Genomic DNA, 17445 nt, shown 5'->3' on the forward strand with positions numbered 1-17445 from the left:
TGAAATCCACCTCGAGACTCCTGCACTGCCCAGGAAACTTCGGTGCTTAATCTGGCATCGCAAATTCCTTTCTGGGGCTAGGCGCTGAATGCTTACGCTTGGCACTGCTGAGTAGCAAACCTTTAGGACCGGAGCCCTAAGGTCTTTTCAGCTGCAAGGAGCTCAGAAGATAGGGTCGCATTTAATAACAGCTCTCACAGCACGTGAAGGGTCCCAAAAACAACTGTATCGCGGCACCTGCTTAGCGCCCGACGGGAGGCTTTTCGAAGAAATGTGTTTTCGCAGAAAACACTGCTGCTCACTGGAGCTGCAATGTTCCAGCATTTACTGATTTTTATCGGGGATTCATCTGAAAGGTTTCTCAGGTCCTGGCTGTGATCGTGATGCTGTAGGATAGGTTTAGAGAGAGCAAAAGAGAGAGCACGAGAAAGGAAAACCTGAAGTTGTCAAGCAGAACTTGAACATTTTGGCAAGGTACATTTTCACAGACATTAGAAACATGGTGCTTTTTATTCCAGCATAGAACAAGGGCACATTTGAAAAATCTAAGAAATTGACTTGAACAGAATTGTTATTTTCTGGCTACCTCTACTTACTTAGTATCTTGCGTGGTGATACCGTATAGGAGGTATGTTACTAACACGCTGATGGACTCCACGAGTATAGTAGGTGGGAGCCAGTGCACCTGAAGTATGCCGCAGTCTTTAGGCAGTGAGATGAGTCTACTTTACCTCCCAACTTTGCTTCATGCTTATGCTACTAAACCTGCAAAAAGTTGTCTGACTGATCCAGATTCCCATTACTCCTACATTTAATCACAAACGCACAGTTAGAAGTGCTTCTTCTGGGAACTGGGCTGATATCCTTCCAACACTTCTCTCCTGAAAAAAGATTTAAGCTGTTCAGAGGGCCCTTGGAAAACTCACGTATAATCAGAAGTACACCGTCTCAGTGCCATTTCCATCATCAGAGTGCACTGGATGTCACCCAAGAAGTACGAAACCAGGAGTCTAAGGACTTTTAGCTTGAAGAATACTGACCTTGCACTTCAGGCAAGTGTTCTAATGCCCAATGGCCTGAGGGCAAACATCTTCCATCCTCTTGAAGTTAGGTCATTGCGTAGTCAGGAGCCCAAGAACAGGGTCAGAAGGGGAGGAAGTAGCTGTGGTCCCAGGTTCAGCATAAAACCCTGAGTATTCATGTACTGCAGGGCATCTGCTCCCAGGGCGCTCCTGACCACGTGGCTGTGGGTCCGGCAGAGCAGGGAAAATGTCCCTCATCCTGCAAGGCACCTGCGCCTCTACTGACGTGCACTGGATCCTAAATCCTAGCTCTCTGCCCTTACATGGGGAACCGCAGCCTGTCCCTGGTTGCCTTTGAATGCCTTTCATGGAGACAGGCACTCTCTTAAGAGAGTTTTGATGCTGTTTATGTGGCTAAAAAGCACATTTAACTCGGTGGCAGCCTTTCTGTTACCTGTAAGGATGAGGTGAAGTCCCAAAAGCTCTGAGAGGGTATGAACTTTCCAAAGAGTGACTTACAAAGAAGAAAAGGAAAAGATTTCTACTTTTATTTTCACAATAGATTTCTCATTGCCATTGCATTACAACTGGTCAGGATGGTTTTTGTTTGCATTAAAAGCTGCATTTACAAAAATTCCCTCCTCTTCAATTTTTATTGAGAAAATGATTTAAGATACTTTTGAAGGGCTTAAAAATTTTTTTCTTTTAGCAAAATCTACTTACTCAGAGGAAACTTCAATCACTATATTGGAAATTTTGGCATCCTGCCACTGTAGAAACTAAGACAAACCATAAAATGATTATGTGCAAGTGGCTGAAAGGTCAAGTCTTCAACCACAAATTCTTGGGTTTCCAGGGTCATTACCTGTTCTGCCAATATAGGATATTGTTGACTCCAGTTTTGAAGAATGACCGTGAATTTGACAGTCCTTCTAACGTGTCACATAGGCTGTGTTTCTAAATATTAAGAAGCAATCTGTGTTCATCCAGAAAGGAGAAAAAAAATGCAGCTTGAGCATCTTACTTTAAAAAGTAACTTTAATAGTTACAGAATATGTAAGTAAAAAGTCTGTAGATTAAAACAGCTTTCCCTTTGGTCCTTCTTAACCATTTGTTTTTCCTAATTATAAGTTCAGACTTTCTTTTACCTGGAAAAAATCTATAATGAAAGGAGAATTAACAAAATAGGTATTCCAAGATACAGAAGCCTCAAATTGGGAAACTGGATGTGAACTATACCAAGCTTGCACTACTTTAACTGTTTCGACTACAGGTGTGATTTTTACTGAAATAGTTTTACTGAAATAGACGCCCGTTATTACCACACCCAGTGTTTCCATGCAGCTCTCATTTAAAATAATTTAAATGCTTTTTAGTTACGCAGGAGTTGTGGGATCTTGTGGGTGTGGATAGTTTTCTGTATAATTATGTAGGCCAAATATAGATAAGGAGGAGCCTGGAAAAGATTGGCATCGCCGGGACCTGGAATGTGACCTTGGTGCATAAGGTTGATCGTTCCATTAGATTGGCCAGAGTACGTTCCTTCAAAACTTTTCCCATTCATTACCAAAAATCATCCTGAAAACAGTCAACTCATGCAAGTAATGGGAATCTTTAAATCAAAACTGCATGGCTTTTTGAGAGTTTTGGCAGGCTAAGGAACATTCAACCATTAAGTCCTCAATCGGAACCTTTTTTTATTTATGTTTTCAGTACTTTGCACAGATCTTTATGAGAGACTCCTGACACTACTGCAGTTCATATAATACAGAAGAACGAGCATAGTAATACAGGCTACAACTTACTATCACTTTATGGAAAACATGTTGGTTATTGTGAAATTAATCTGGAGGCTCTCCTAAAAATGAATAATAATGTGGCTGTAAATGCTTCCTCGTGGTGGCCGAGGAAGTGACCGTGGGTGGCTGGGTGCAGGTCACATGTGCTAGTTCCCCTCCTTAGCTTTGAGACTCTAAAAAACTTCTAAAAATGAAATGAACGTACTCCTCAAACTCCTTTATGAAGCTGTGCATGGAGGAAGGGGTGGTTAGTACGATTTTTTTTTTTTCTCTATCTAGATGTAATTTGCTCTAGAAAAAGTGTTTGCATCGTGTTTCTGGAGGATTCCACGCCACAAAAATCCCCACACTTTCACAAACAGAAGCCTTGCACACAGTTGCTCCCACCAGCCTAGCTATTAACTGGAACGTCTAGCTAGTAAATTGACTCTCCACCAACTTAACTGAAGTAACTACCCTAGTTGACAGGTTTGCCTTGACCTGTTGTGGTGGTCCCGTTCAGTCTTTGCAATGAAAATGAAATTTCCCTGCAATTGCTGTTTGTTTACTATAGGAACTAAGATTACAGAATCCAGAATAATCTCTTGGGTTCTGTACAAATAACCATTTTACTTTCTTGTGTCTGAATTTCCTTTGAAGGCTTTCATCTCTATCACAAGTTGCCCTCAATACTGCCTGAAAGCTGTCTCCTCATTCTGGTTGGATTGCTTCTTGGTGGGATTATTTTTGGAGCAGAGGAGAAGTCCCCACCTGTAATGAACAGTGATGTTTTTTTCTTGTATCTTTTACCGCCCATTGTACTCGACGCTGGATATTTTATGCCGACTCGTCTTTTCTTTGAGAACTTCGGTACCATATTCTGGTATGCCGTGGTGGGCACGCTCTGGAACGCCATCGGCATTGGAATTTCACTCTATGGAATTTGCCAGATCAGTGCATTTGGTTTGACTGATATCACGTTGCTGCAGAATTTGCTCTTTGGCAGCCTCATTTCAGCTGTGGATCCTGTGGCGGTGTTAGCCGTGTTTGAAAATATTCATGTCAATGAGCAGCTTTACATCCTGGTGTTCGGAGAGTCTTTGCTGAATGATGCTATAACTGTGGTAAGTTACTTGGTAAATGATTAGTTGATAAAAGTGATAAATGATTGTTTGCATGCCACTCCATTAGATCCTTTTGTATCTGGTTATTACAGTTTGCTAATAGATGGAAGTCCAGGAGTGCTAATGTGTTTATGTCATTCTCTAAACTTTAGATTTAGAAACTACAGTGGGTTTACTACACCAGAGTAATGTGTAATGGTAGCGTATTTGCTCTAGGGATTTTACTACCTGATCTCTTTAGTTTCTGTATCTTTGAATTCTGTTACTTCTGTAATCTGATACTGGAGGTTTTCCTCACCTGCAGAAATGTTGTTGGACAGGAGAGGGAGTAGGTCCGATGTGGGGTGTCCCAGCACCTTGACAGGGAGAACGGGCAAGTCGTTGAGATGGCACGGCACCTGGTTGATGCTAGCCTGTGCCCACCCAGCTGGAACTGCCCTGAGACCACCAATACGTTTCTCCCAGGCTACAGATGAGATAGGACAACCATCTGGAAGCAGTAATTTCTAATCATTAACTAGCTGAACTGCGTTTGTGGTGCTGACCTGAGGACAGCGATCTGCAAATTCCATTAACACCCCCAATGCCACTCATTTGTACCTGGTGACACCATGGCTGGGACATTACTCCCATTCATCCATGCTTTACTTGAAATCTTGCCTGTGCCACCTATGTCCCAGCGCACTTTCTGTTCTGTGAGACGTGGAGGTCCATTTTTTCATATGCCAGAAGAATCAGAAAGATTCAAGAATTGGGTCCGCACCTTCCCTGTCTCTGTCACTGGCTTTTTATTTCTGTCCCACTGTGCACAATTGTCCTTTGGGTTTCCCCTTTTCTAAGACTTTACCCCACCTGCTTAGCACGTGTATATCTCCTCATTTAATCTGATCATTTGGTACTGATCGTTTCTCGTGTGTCCATGGGAATACTGGTTGTTTCTTTTCGTTTGCACTTCATGCTTTTCCTGATTTAGTTGCCATCCAGCCAGCTGAATCGCATCCTCTCTTACGGGCTTGCCTTAAAGCCTGGCTTTTCTCACTAGCTCACAGCTGAAACTGCCTGCCATTACTAAACTGGTACTTAAGCCAGTCCAGAAAAAAAAAAAGTGGGTGGAAATACTGAATTTCAAAAGGCTTAGCAGTTCACCCATGGCTGTGTCTGTCTCTGTTTACTCTTAATGGGCACTCATGCGGTAGAATTTTCACACAAGTTTTTCTGGGGGAAAAAGGTCTGTTTTTATGTTAATGCTAAACTTTTTCTTGGGGGGGGGGGGATTTTTCCAACCAAAATCACTTTTTCCAATCACAAAATCAATCACCTTTCCATTGGAGCAGCAGTTAATCCAACAAGATTTGCTAGGAAAACACCGCGTCCTGATGACGGAAGTATTCACGCATGCCACTGCCCGATGGCAAATTACTCCCAAAACATCATTTTTATAGGCGCTGGCATGGCAGTTTAATAACCGTGATGCATGACTTTCCTGTAGGCGTCGTTATCGCCTTCTTTGGAGGTAGTCCTTTCTCACGGCATGCCTGCCCAGGTGCCCTAACACAGGGGAGATACTCTGAGGAGTCTGTAGGCCCAGCCCAGCGTACAAACTGGCCATACATATATTCATGAAGGGGTGAAAGGCATTTAGAGTACCTTGGGTCTTACTTCCCAGCTATCGCTCAAAGGGAGCACTTGGCGGGAGATCAAGTGGTTTCCACAGGCCCTGCTAATGGTTCCTTGTTATGACTTCGCACACCTGCAATCATGTGATTATACTTAAAACGTGACCCAGGCCATCACACAGATCCCCCGTGGGGTGTCCTTAGAGGACCTCGCCTCCCCCGTCCATGGGGGTGCTGCTGGACCAGTCCTCGCCGTGGTGCTGCCGGGGTTACCCCGCTATCTGCTCAAAGGAGACGATGTTTTATAAATACTCTCTCATCCTCTGCCCTCGTTGTGTCACCGAGAGAGCTGACAAAACCAGCCAGCAGGCAGAGCTCAGCACCTTCCACCTTTCCTCTGCTGGAGCCCTTGAGTCCCACCAGCCCCGGCAGGTGCCTCCGGTGGGATGCGGGGATGAAGCAGGAGAGGAGATGGAGGCAGGCTGGCCGTTCCCAGAAGCTGCCTAATTGCTGTGGCCGCTGCAGTATCAAAAAATCCTCAGGGGCTACACAGATGGGCAGTGCAGAATGGCGTGGCTGTAGTCAACATACTTTCTAAATACTTTAAGCCCTTCTTCCTGCTATCCCACTTGCACTGCCTGGCTGCTCCTAATAAAAGCCTTTATTAGGAGAGCAGTGTCATCTGTGCTTTCCCTTTTCACAAAACTTGCCACCACACCTTCATTTTAGATACAAAGCAAGGTGTGCTTGCTCAGGAATCTCAGCTCTGCTGCATTTCTCAGACATGCCTGCTAGTTTTGTGCGATATGCTGGTGTATTTGGATGATCCTTTCCCCCCATTGTTGGAATTTTGGAGCTTGAATTTGGCTGAGAACAACGTTTGCCGGTTGTCTTCTCGTTCGGAGTCGGTGCTTTACCAAAAGACTGGGCCAGTGATAACTAGCACAGTGATATTAAATGGCAAGGTTACAGTTGAGCTTGAGTGTTAGCAGTTCAAATTCCAATTCTGGGCTTAAAATCACAAAGAAGGAGCCAGTGTCATTACAATAATATTATTCCCGTGTTAGAAAACATTACAGCAGTGCTCTGTATTCCACCTCTACTGAAAACATTATTTTAGTGTGCTTTAAAGTAATTTCAGAATTAAAAACTAGCAACTGAGAACGGATAAAAACAAGCAAGTAGGGCCTAGGAAGAGCAGAGATACTCTGAGACACGATTAAAAAGTGATTGGTGACTTATGTTCCTTGGTGTAACCTTCAGTGAGTTCAGCTGAAGGATGTTGAGTAAATGCAAATCTTGAACTTGGAAAAAAAAACAAAAACAAAAACCTGTTCTCATACCGAATGATTACAAAATGTGACCAGAGCTGATGTTGTTTAACTCACCTGAAAGCTTGGAGAGAGCTGTAAAACTGAACTGCTGTAGATTAAAAGGGAAGTGAACCTGATTTTGATCTCATTTGCAGCAGTGTAAATAAAGAATGATAGGAACGAGATTAAAATCGTGTTCATGACATTCCGTAGTCCTAGCTGCTGCTTCTACCACGGCGGTCTGGTTTTGATCCGAGGTACAGAGGAGAACATTGCTTTTCTTCTTTCAAATAACTTACGGCAACAGACTTGAGATTTATGGGGATGTCTGTATGTGGAAACAACAGGCTCCATTCTGTTCGCCGGGTGAATTCTTCGCTGTGAGGGTGAGGTGATGTTATGGAAAGGCTGTTGCTTGAGCAGATCAAAGTTACATGCTTCTTTACAAGCAGCTCTCAGTGGCCTTACTTTGGAGGCTTGCCTTATATATATTTATATAGTTACTTTTTAAAATATAAAAAAGTCTATTTAAAACTCCAGTTAAAGAAAATAATAATCTTCTCTAATACATCCCAAGGGAGTATTCTGCCAGGTCAAATTCTGTAGGTGTCTTGAGGAATAACACAACTCTGGGGTAGTCCCAAGTTTCAACAAGTGTCTCGGGGAAACTCCTCTCCTTGCAAACAACACAAGTCAAGGGTATTTTTATTTCAGTCTGTGATTCGTGGAGTCCTGGGAGTCTGTAGACTGAGAGGTCCTTGTAAAAAGTGACTAACAAAGGCACATCTATTTTCAATAGGTCTAATTCTGGTATACTTCTTTTCATGCAAATCCATAAGGTCCACAAGTCAAAACAGGTTGAAAACCAGTGGAGCCTATGATTCTACTTTCCTGTCCCGCACAGGACATCGTAACAAGGAACAGGGCAAAAAGTCTGGGAGTCTGCCTCAGAGCAGCAAGAGGAAGGGGTTTGTCCAGGTGAAAAAGGACACTTCTCCCAGATGGACCCCTCCTGAGGGCATCGTTGTTATCAATTAAATAGTTCATGCTCCTGCTCTTGTCCTGTTTGTTGCTTCGTAATGAAAATTGCTGGTGACCGTGCTAGGTTTGATTTAACCTTCTTTTTTCATGCTTGCTCTGGAATATATTTATTTCTTTTCTTTTCCAGTTCTTTCCTTTCACTTAGCCCAAAGGACCCGTTAGGCCATGTCTTTGCATTGGTCTGTAGTGAGAACTTTTACCTCTGTAAGACTTACCACATTTTGGCCAAGAAGAGCTGAACAACTTACTTTCTGTCATGTGAGATGACAGAAAGTCACAAGACTGCAAACATGTCAAGTCCCTCCCAGTCACTCACTATTCAAACACCTACATTGCTGGCACAATGCAAGTGCTGAAAAAAAAAAAAAAAATTGTTCTCTCAAATAGCATTTCTGATAGAGAAACCTGTTTGGTTTACTAAGAAGTCCAGAAAGAAAGCAGAGGTTTAACTCCTGCAAGCTGTCCAAGACGAGTCATTATGACCATGGTGGCATAGACTGTGAACCCACTGTGATAGGAATGGGTGCCTGAGACCAAGTTTAGGTCTCTGCAAGGGGACTGTGTGGCCATCGTGGTGTCACCTGGCTGGGAGCATACATGCAGCACCGGGCAATGCTTCCATCTCCCAATTAAGTCTGCAAATGGGGAGACCCTTTAAGGTTTCTTTAAGAGTAACCCATTCCACTGTTGTCTGTTTTGTGGTAACTAACATACTGGATATTGGAGAAATGTGGACTTTACATCGTTCCGTTTCCTATGTAAAACAAGAAGGTTCTCTGACTAAGAAAATGTGATAATCCCATTGACCAAGATTGTTTGGGAGGGTTCTTACAAACACTTTGAAAATTAAACTGGGCAAACACATGGTAACAGCTCTTTTAATGGGAATTAAATACAAATCTCTAGAAATAATATAAAGTTTGAAAAGTCTTTAAACCGTTGGATTCCTAACAGTTAATAAGTCAGAGAAAGAGCACTCCATGGATGCCATGTTTCTTGTACTCCTTGGAGTGGTCACTGTCCACCCTCTGCCCTCCCATCCCATGCCAGATGGATCTATGGTCCAGTTCAGTACTGCAGCTCTTGGTGTCTTATGTAGATCAAACACATTTGAAAATAATGGGATTTTTCGCTGATTATGAAACCGTATTTTTTCCTCCTCTTTTTAAATGTCTTTGATTCTGGGGAAAATCTGAAATGGCCATTTGTGGAGGAATTAGAAGCTCTGCAAATAAATGAATTTGAAGAAGGATTAGATAGCTCTCTCTGCTCCTGGCCTGCAGAATGGCAGAATTAAGTAACCTGTCCCATTTGCAAAAATGGAAATAGTGGTATTTACCCTTCTTTGTATATCTCCCTGATATTTATGGATGACAAGTAATATGCCATAGGTAAACAGCAGCATATCTCTAACATGAGTTCGAGGTAGACAGAGAAATTCAAAGTTCAACATTGAAGGAGGGGAACATAATGACACGAAGGGAAATGAAGAAGACTTCAGAAACATAATGTGCTTTCTTTTTCCTCATAGGTCCTGTACAATTTGTTCAAGTCTTTCTGCCAGATGCGCACAATTAAGGTTATTGACATATTCGCTGGGATTGCTAACTTCTTTATAGTGGGGATCGGTGGAGTATTGATTGGAATCCTTTTGGGATTTGTAGCAGCCTTTACCACCCGTTTCACCCATAAAATCCGAGTGATTGAGCCACTCTTTGTCTTCCTGTACAGTTACTTGTCATACATAACAGCTGAAATGTTTCATCTCTCGGGCATCATGGCGTAAGTACCCCAAACTTCAGTAATAATAGCACCCAAGTAAGAATGCCAAAGGAAACTGCAGAGAGGACCAGATTTTGCAAACTTTGCCATGTGGCATCGTTCCATGGTGCATGGCAGCGATGCTGGCTTGAGGATTTCCGGCCTCTCCCCTCCCGCTTCCATCCCATTCTCTCAGCTTGCCACCACACCAGCTGTGTCACTAAAACTGTTCGTGGCATCACACCGTAAACCGTATCTTTGAAATGTTCCAAGTTAAAAATAATCCCTTGTATTTTCAGTGGGGTTATTTTTAACTTGGATGAGTTTGGTGACTTGTGTCCTCATGTGACCCTACAACCGGTCGTAATGGCATGGCTGAGGGGTGGCCCACAGCGATGTAGGGGCAGTGGTGGCTGGGAGGGAGTGGGAGAGGTGGCTGGGAGCTTCATGGACTGGCTTCACTTCCGATGCCAATATATTGTGAAACTGCGTCTTACACTTAGTCATGTGAGCAGCCAGTAAGTACCATTCAATAAAGACAATGTATGTATCGTTAAGGCAAACTCCTGCTGGATTACAAGCGCAGAAAGGATTGGGTGAGTGTAAAATTTGCAGAATCTAGTCCTATGGTGATACAACCCTTCAGTATCTTGATATGTGTGCCTGTGCGTTACAATGCTCTCTGTATATATCATTATGTATAAAATAATATTTTCTTCCCACTTCCACCAAATAAAAATATTTTCACTCCTGGTTTTTTACTCCTGGACTTCAGAGAGAGCACAGCCTCTCGCTTGATGCTGTTTATACTGTAACAACCTCAACTTTAGAAAGAGTTTGATATACTTGAACTGTTTGCTCTGCTTCCAAGTAATATTTTTAAAGGCCGACCTTCTTTAATGACTTTGTATTGTTCTAGTGGGAAATATGAGTCATTCAGGCATTAGGAGCATAGCTTTTTATGAAAGCTCAGATGTTACTTCTGAGTATCACTAATACTTGATAATGCCTCATCTGATAATTATCTTTTAGAAAAGTGAAGGTAGGTTTGATATCACAGCCAGGCCAGTATAAGGTTTTCTGGGGCTGGGAAGAAATTTGCATGGAAACTTACAGCTGATGATTTCAGTAGCATAAAAATAGAAATATGCCATGAAACGGGAGGGGTTAGTACTTTAATATAAGTAAAGAGCTACAGATTGCATGGGTTTCTTTCTCTGATATGAGCCTAAATAAAGTAACATATGCATCCACTCTGACCGAGTTCATAAATGTGCCATCTCTTTCCCTAGCTTCTATTCATAGCATTTGTGTGGTTTCTAGTTTCCTCCACTTCTTAAGTCAAATGCCCTTGACATCCTATGATCAAATACTTAAAGGGCTTCTAAACCAAAGACATGCGGCTAAACTGTACATGGAAAAAATTGTGGCCGTGTGCATGAAAATACTGATTTGGACATGCTGCATCCAGGATGCGATGGAAAGGGCACGGCCGGGTCTGCTGGTGGCTCAGCGGACCCACCGCATGCCGGTGCCTGCAGCCAGCGCACCAGTGCTTCCCGTGGCACGAACGACCTGTTCCTTTTCACTGGTGACGGCGGCCCCTGCGTGGGTACAAAACAGAAGAGGGAACGCAAAGTATTTTTTCCCCTCCGACAGCCCAATAGAAAATAAGTTATCTTTAAAATGTCCTGTATGGTTTTGTTTTTGTTTTTTGGTCTGCAAATGTATTTTGTGATAGCTGGCAGATCTGGGTACATCAGTGACAGCGCCCGGGGGGGGCAGGAAGGGCCCTCTGCAGCCACGCGGTGTCTCAGCTGCCGTGAGAGGTAGAGCGTGCCCCCTCCCAGCAGTGCTGCTGAGGGGCTTGGAGCTCCTGCAATCTCCGCATCCCCTTGGAGTAAATCTGCCCTGTGCTTTTCGCGTTTTGTTAAGCTTTGAACTGCAGAGGGTATTTTTGCTCTGTGTCACAGTGCGACATGCACCGGTGTTGAGTTCCCCATCGTTTTCTGCAGCCAGTGACTCATGGCGTGATGGCCTGGGTCTGTCTTTAAAGTCAGCCCTCCTTTGAGCATGTGGTTGGACCAAATGACTTTGGAGTGTCCCTTACAACCCGGGTTGTTTATTCATTATGTGGTTCTGTCGCCATTTATAGTCCAGCCTATAGGAAATAATTGCCTGATCTCCCTATTTTTCACCCATATCCATGTTACACTATTGATTCCCACTTCCTTCATAACCAGGTTCCTAAAGATACTCAGCGAGACCTTGGGGTTACGTGCCATACCGTGCTTTAGGTGGAGGACATGAGCAGGAACATACAGTGTTATCAAATAAATAAGACGATACATCCACAGAGTGCCTCATTTCTGTGCACGTAGGAATTCACTGGCAGAGGAATAGAGGGGAGTGAAAGGTGCTTCTCCCTCTTCTAAGTCTGTGAACTCGTTCTGGAGACAAACGATTCTTGAAGCACCCGTGTATAACCCCTGCACCGGGTTACCCGGCTGAAATAGCAAAGGGACTGAGCAATGTCCCTGTGAGCCCCAGTGAGAAAGTCCTCTCCAGGAGAGGAAAGAGCTTCTGCTGTAATTAGAGCCAGGCTTGAGTCAGGAACACGGCTGTAAAACATACAGATGTGGATCTGAACTTTATTTTGCTTGGTTCCATTTCTAATTATAATGCTGCATTTTCTGCTCACTAATTTCTCATAAAGGCTGTGGAGCAGCAGAACTATTAGTATGTGTTTCTTTTTCTTTGCAACAGTGAGTTAGCAGGCTGAAAGGAGCAAACATTGGAACTACTGTAAATTTAGTAGGTCAAGGAAACTTGAGGATTGAACCCAGTGGCCTCGTTTATTGCAGTCGTGACAGAAACTGCACTGTTTGTACAGGAGGACTTTTATTCTTCAGAAGCACAGAAGGTTGCAGGTTAATTGCAATTAACTGTTTTTTCCCCTCCCCTTCTTGACCAAGGCAACTACCTCAGGACACAGAAGTGGAAGCCAGAATTAATCTGTGGGGATAAGAAATGTGAAATAAAACATACCTAATCTTTTGCTTAGATTATGGTGACAGTAAAAATTTAGTTTGGGAAGAACATATAGTAATATACATAAAATCTTTAATCTTTAAAGAAATCTATTTTATATTCTAACACTATATTGACATATCATTTTCAAATTAAAGACACTTCAACAGTGTTGTTTTTTTTTTTTCTAATGTAGATAAGCATTCTGAAGAGATACCAGATTCATAAACTAAGCAGTGATTAGCTGTGGAATATTACTTAACTGAAATGTAACAAATGATGTACAGGACTATTTGATATTCTGGTGAACCAACTCATCAATTAGTTGACGCTAATTGAATGAATGTAAAATGTGACTGAAATGAATATTATATCTGTATAAGAGCATCGCCCCTTTAAATTCTAGTGGTTAAGCATGGTAGGTGTTTTAAGTTACAGCTTGCAAAGATCCTGATTAATCTGGTGACAGATTCTTATCAGTCGTCTATTTACAGTGTCTCCATTACCTCAGGATCCAAAAACAAACCATGTCCAGAGTGTGCTTCCCCACTCCCCAAGCTGCAGGGCTTTCCTAAATGACTGTAATCATGAAAACTATTTATTTTAAGAGGGTAATAAATAGTACTGAGTGTTTTGTTCTGTCTTTGATGCGGACCTGACAGCCCGAATGCTTCGAGCAGTGAGCTTTGAGACTCTGGAATGACCACGGGTCTGGAAATGGCTGTTTTGCAGCCTGCCCGCTGCCTTCCCGCTATATTTCGTTTGCTGCCCCGGCACTTGCCAGCTCCACTGTGTGCGCAGTTGGCTGGAGGTAGCCCGGATGCATCGGACTTGTTACGCTTGTACAGACAAGCTGTCCACGCACGGGAGAGCTGTCACGACCCGTGAGATAACCTGAGATCTGTGTAGGTCTGTGGCTTGTGAAGAGCTGGTTTGCCACTGAATGTGAGAGTTCTGGAGGGTGAAAGTGTTAAGTAGATATTTGAAACCCTTCTTCATATGTATTTTTGAGGTTGGTCACCAGGACTATGTGTAAACTGAAGAACCTGGGAATGTTTGACAGCTTCTGGGCTTGGGGTATGTCCTGGCCAAGTCATCACTCCATATCAGGACAAAATCTGTGCAGGGCCCTGGTACTCTCCCACTTTTTTCCTGACATGTGCATGCACGTATGTTTGTGGGATCTATGGTGGGATCTATGACAAGTCCCCAGTCTGGGCAACTGTAAGATCAGAACAAGGAGGACAGCTGTGAAGAGCATCAGCAGTCCGTCTGTATTGGCAAAAATGCAGGACCTCTGTTGTCCCAACCACATGCTCAAACCAGTAGCGTTACCTAAACCACTGAGCGTTGCAGGAAGGAAGCTTGCATGCTCGTGAAATCTGCATCTTTTCTCCCACGGTGGATTCCATGTGGCCATGATGAGCTCTGCTTCCCAGATAGCATCCTACTCTTGTGCCACAGAGGATCTTTCTCTTCAAGACCATGGTGACATCTCTATCACAGTGTAGGTGGACGAAAATGCAGGGTGAAGTCCAAGTTAGGTGCACTGTTCTGCTAGCAAACCCTCTCCAGCTGTATTTGTAAGCCCCTACCTGTCACATTGAACTGCATCTGTCCCCACATCAGGCCCTCTTTCCTGGGTTTTATTCACCCTGATGTGCCTGCAGGAGCTATGCTACTTGACAGAGATCGGCGAAATACACTGTGCCCTCTCCCAGTGTCCATGTGTCCTCCCAGATTAGTCCTTCGAAAGTAATGCTGCCCAGTCACTTTGGGGATGTGGATGTGTTGGTGGGGTCAGAGATCTACAACTATGTTTCAGATCTTGGCCATTGTCCTCCATGTAATAAAAGGAAATTTCTGGACAAAATAACTTCAATTAATTAGGAGAAACATGTTCATAGTCTGCCAGTGACTACAGCCTCAGCTGCTGCTACGGACACTCTGTTGCAAAACTCTAAGAAAGTTTACTATGTGAAGGTCCTTTTGAAGTTACTGTTGCTTCTGCGATTCCCCTTTCTGCTTTGCAAAATATTTTTTAATCCCTTTTTATAAAAGAAAGAACCTAGGCACGTGTGTTCATAACATCAGTGAGCTTTTTCTGAGCTCTCCATCGGTCTGCCTTTCCATTTACACCCACATTCAGGGGTGTCTGAGTTGTTCAGAGACGGGGCTCTTGGCTTAGAGGCAGGACATGCTCAGCAAAAGAGTTTCTGCAGTGGGGTCTCTGTGAGACGTGGGAGAGTCTTCTTCAACTTTCTCCAAAGAGGTGCTGGCAAATCTACCAGCCTCCTCCATGAGAGAGAGCAGTGTGGAGATTTCAATAGGAAGAGATATTTCCAAATAATTATAAACTGAAAACCTGGTGGAACTGAGATAAGTAAGGGTAGGACAAGTCCTCAGGGGCTATGTTCAGAAAGACAACATAAATACACATCTCTCTCTGTTTAGGTTTAACGTACATGGTTCGACCGAGAACCCATACGTGGGTGTGTGTAACGTTTTTAACTGGGAAATCAGAGAAGATGTGTTTTTGCCCTAGATAAGAGAACTGGGAGCGACAGCTATTTCACAATGCATCTTGCATTAGTTGCCCACCCTGATAGTTATTAGGCAATTCAGACTGTGCTTCCCTACGCTGACGCACCACCTTGAGGTTATCCTTCCTCCAGCTCTGCTAACTATCTTTAAACCTGCAACCTTTCTAACTGAGTGATCCTCAGCCATCCTCGCACCATGGGCAACCACACTGAGCAGGTGATGTACAGCCAGTAATGTCATTCTTCGCTCTTCCTGCTGGTTGACTACTCTGTTGACTAACACAGGCTCAGAGCGTGGACACGTAGGCATACTTACAGTAAGCCCTATCTATTCTCTCATGTATTGGCCGAGATGCCCGTTTCATTCATTTGTACAGGCTTTAAATGTGCAACAGCACCAGCGTGGTTTCTGGGTGTGTATTTCTCCTATGGGTCCATGGTCCCTATGGGTCTCCATGGCTCCTATGCACAGACTAAGCAGGCAATGGCCTAGAGTGGTAGAGGATGACAAATTGCCTGTTGCCTTGCTGCTTACTGTGCCTGGAAAGAGGAGCTGGCTACTGTCACTACCATTGAGGAGGGGTATATTTTGGTGGGACGACTGCTGGCGGGAAGGTAGTGAAGTCCCACCCTAGGATGTGCAGTTGCCATCCTGTCGGATGTCCCTCAGCAGCAATAGAAGCAGCAATCCCTGTTTTCCGGGGCTTCCTCTGGCTCTCCTCAGCTCTGTCTCTTTCATAACACAGAGTCTGAGTGACCCCTGCACAGATCACGTGGATTTAGTGTGTGACAAAACTCTTCATATACTGATGTCTTCTCAGAAAACTCCCCAATGTGGAAAAAAAATCTCATGCCCCAAACTGTAGGTTCACCAAGTCTATAAATTTGAGATTGGTTATGGAATAAGTTATGCTTTGTATTTAAAGATGACTATGGAAAAGTGAATAATATTCTGTAGAAATGAGAGAGGCTAAAAAAAAAAAATCAAGCCGATGAAATACAGGATAATGTTTGCCTTGCAGGATCACAGCTTGTGCCATGACCATGAATAAATACGTGGAGGAAAATGTTTCCCAAAAATCCTATACGACAATAAAATATTTCATGAAGATGCTGAGCAGTGTCAGTGAGACCTTAATCTTCATCTTCATGGGAGTGTCTACAGTTGGGAAGAACCATGAGTGGAACTGGGCCTTCGTTAGCTTCACCCTCCTTTTCTGTTTAATCTGGAGGGCACTGGGTAAGCAAGTCTCAGACTACCCATCAGTATTGTTTGCAAATGAAGCTTTTTACCTCTCCTCAAGTAGAGAATGACAAAATATACAGAGTCCCATCAGCTTGTAGAATGGTCTTCTGATTTATAAGGTGTCCTAGATCTCAGGGTCAGCTTCCACCTTCCCCCAAAATGGAACCCAGAAATCAGTCTGGTCCTGATCCCGCCCATCTAAAATCAGAGGCAGTCTGCTTTGTAATCAGAGTATTTAAGTCAACATTTATTTACAAATAAGCAAATTTTGCTTAAAAGAATTTGCAGTTGTACAACAATAAAACAGGTTTTGTGAGTTGTTTTATTCATGTTTACTAACTTTGGGCTTTTCCCAGTCATTGGCATAAATAGCATCAAAAGAGGAAACGCTGTGGTTGAAGTGTTGTTCAGGTATATATTGGGAAGAAAGAAATCCCATAAGAAGCTGCTTGACTCCTGGGTTGGCAGTACTAGCTCTTTTTCTTTTACCTTGAGACTTAAGTGCAGGTCAGGCTCGTAGGTCTTACAGTTTCCTCCTACGTAATCGTTTGGTCCCTCTGTGCATAGCGGCGGCTCATCCTCTGGTTTGCCTCTGCACCCTTACTTCCAGCTCCCAAGTCTCCGTCCCATGCAGAAATCTGGACTATTTTCCCTCCTGCACCTGCAACCCCACAATTAATACCTTACGCTGAAAAGCAGCTAAGCATCTTGACTGTCCCCCCAGCTCCTGGCCCCCATGCTTGCCCCCTTCACCTGCCTGTATACCTTTACTCCAGTCCGACACATCCCTGGAGCCTTTGCCTTTGGTACACCAGCATGCACTGGCATCTTCTCCCTCAATCCCCAGTCCTGCATCCTTCCTGTCTGTGCAAGTAAAATTAAGTGAGAGAATAGGAGTTTGCAGAATTCAGAGCACAGATCGATGGAGGTGACGAGCCAAAGTGTTCAAAATCACCTCAAATCCTATTAAA

General features: G+C 43.6%; 1 protein-coding gene across 1 annotated transcript in view; it reads left to right on the plus strand.

Moving 5' to 3' along the window:
- The window catches only part of SLC9A2 (solute carrier family 9 member A2), a gene marked incomplete at both ends in the record, with an annotated part of 32584 nt that overhangs the window by 2415 nt on the left and 12724 nt on the right, over positions 1 to 17445 (plus strand). The window contains 3 exons of the mRNA XM_082484266.1: positions 3461 to 3924; positions 9426 to 9676; positions 16251 to 16468. Of these exons, the coding sequence (XP_082340392.1) occupies positions 3461 to 3924; positions 9426 to 9676; positions 16251 to 16468 (933 nt within the window). The remainder of the gene's footprint in view (positions 1 to 3460; positions 3925 to 9425; positions 9677 to 16250; positions 16469 to 17445) is intronic.

The sequence above is a fragment of the Vanellus vanellus genome (assembly GCF_965231255.1).
Source record: "Vanellus vanellus genome assembly, chromosome: 1".
Taxonomy (NCBI): Eukaryota; Metazoa; Chordata; class Aves; order Charadriiformes; family Charadriidae; genus Vanellus; species Vanellus vanellus.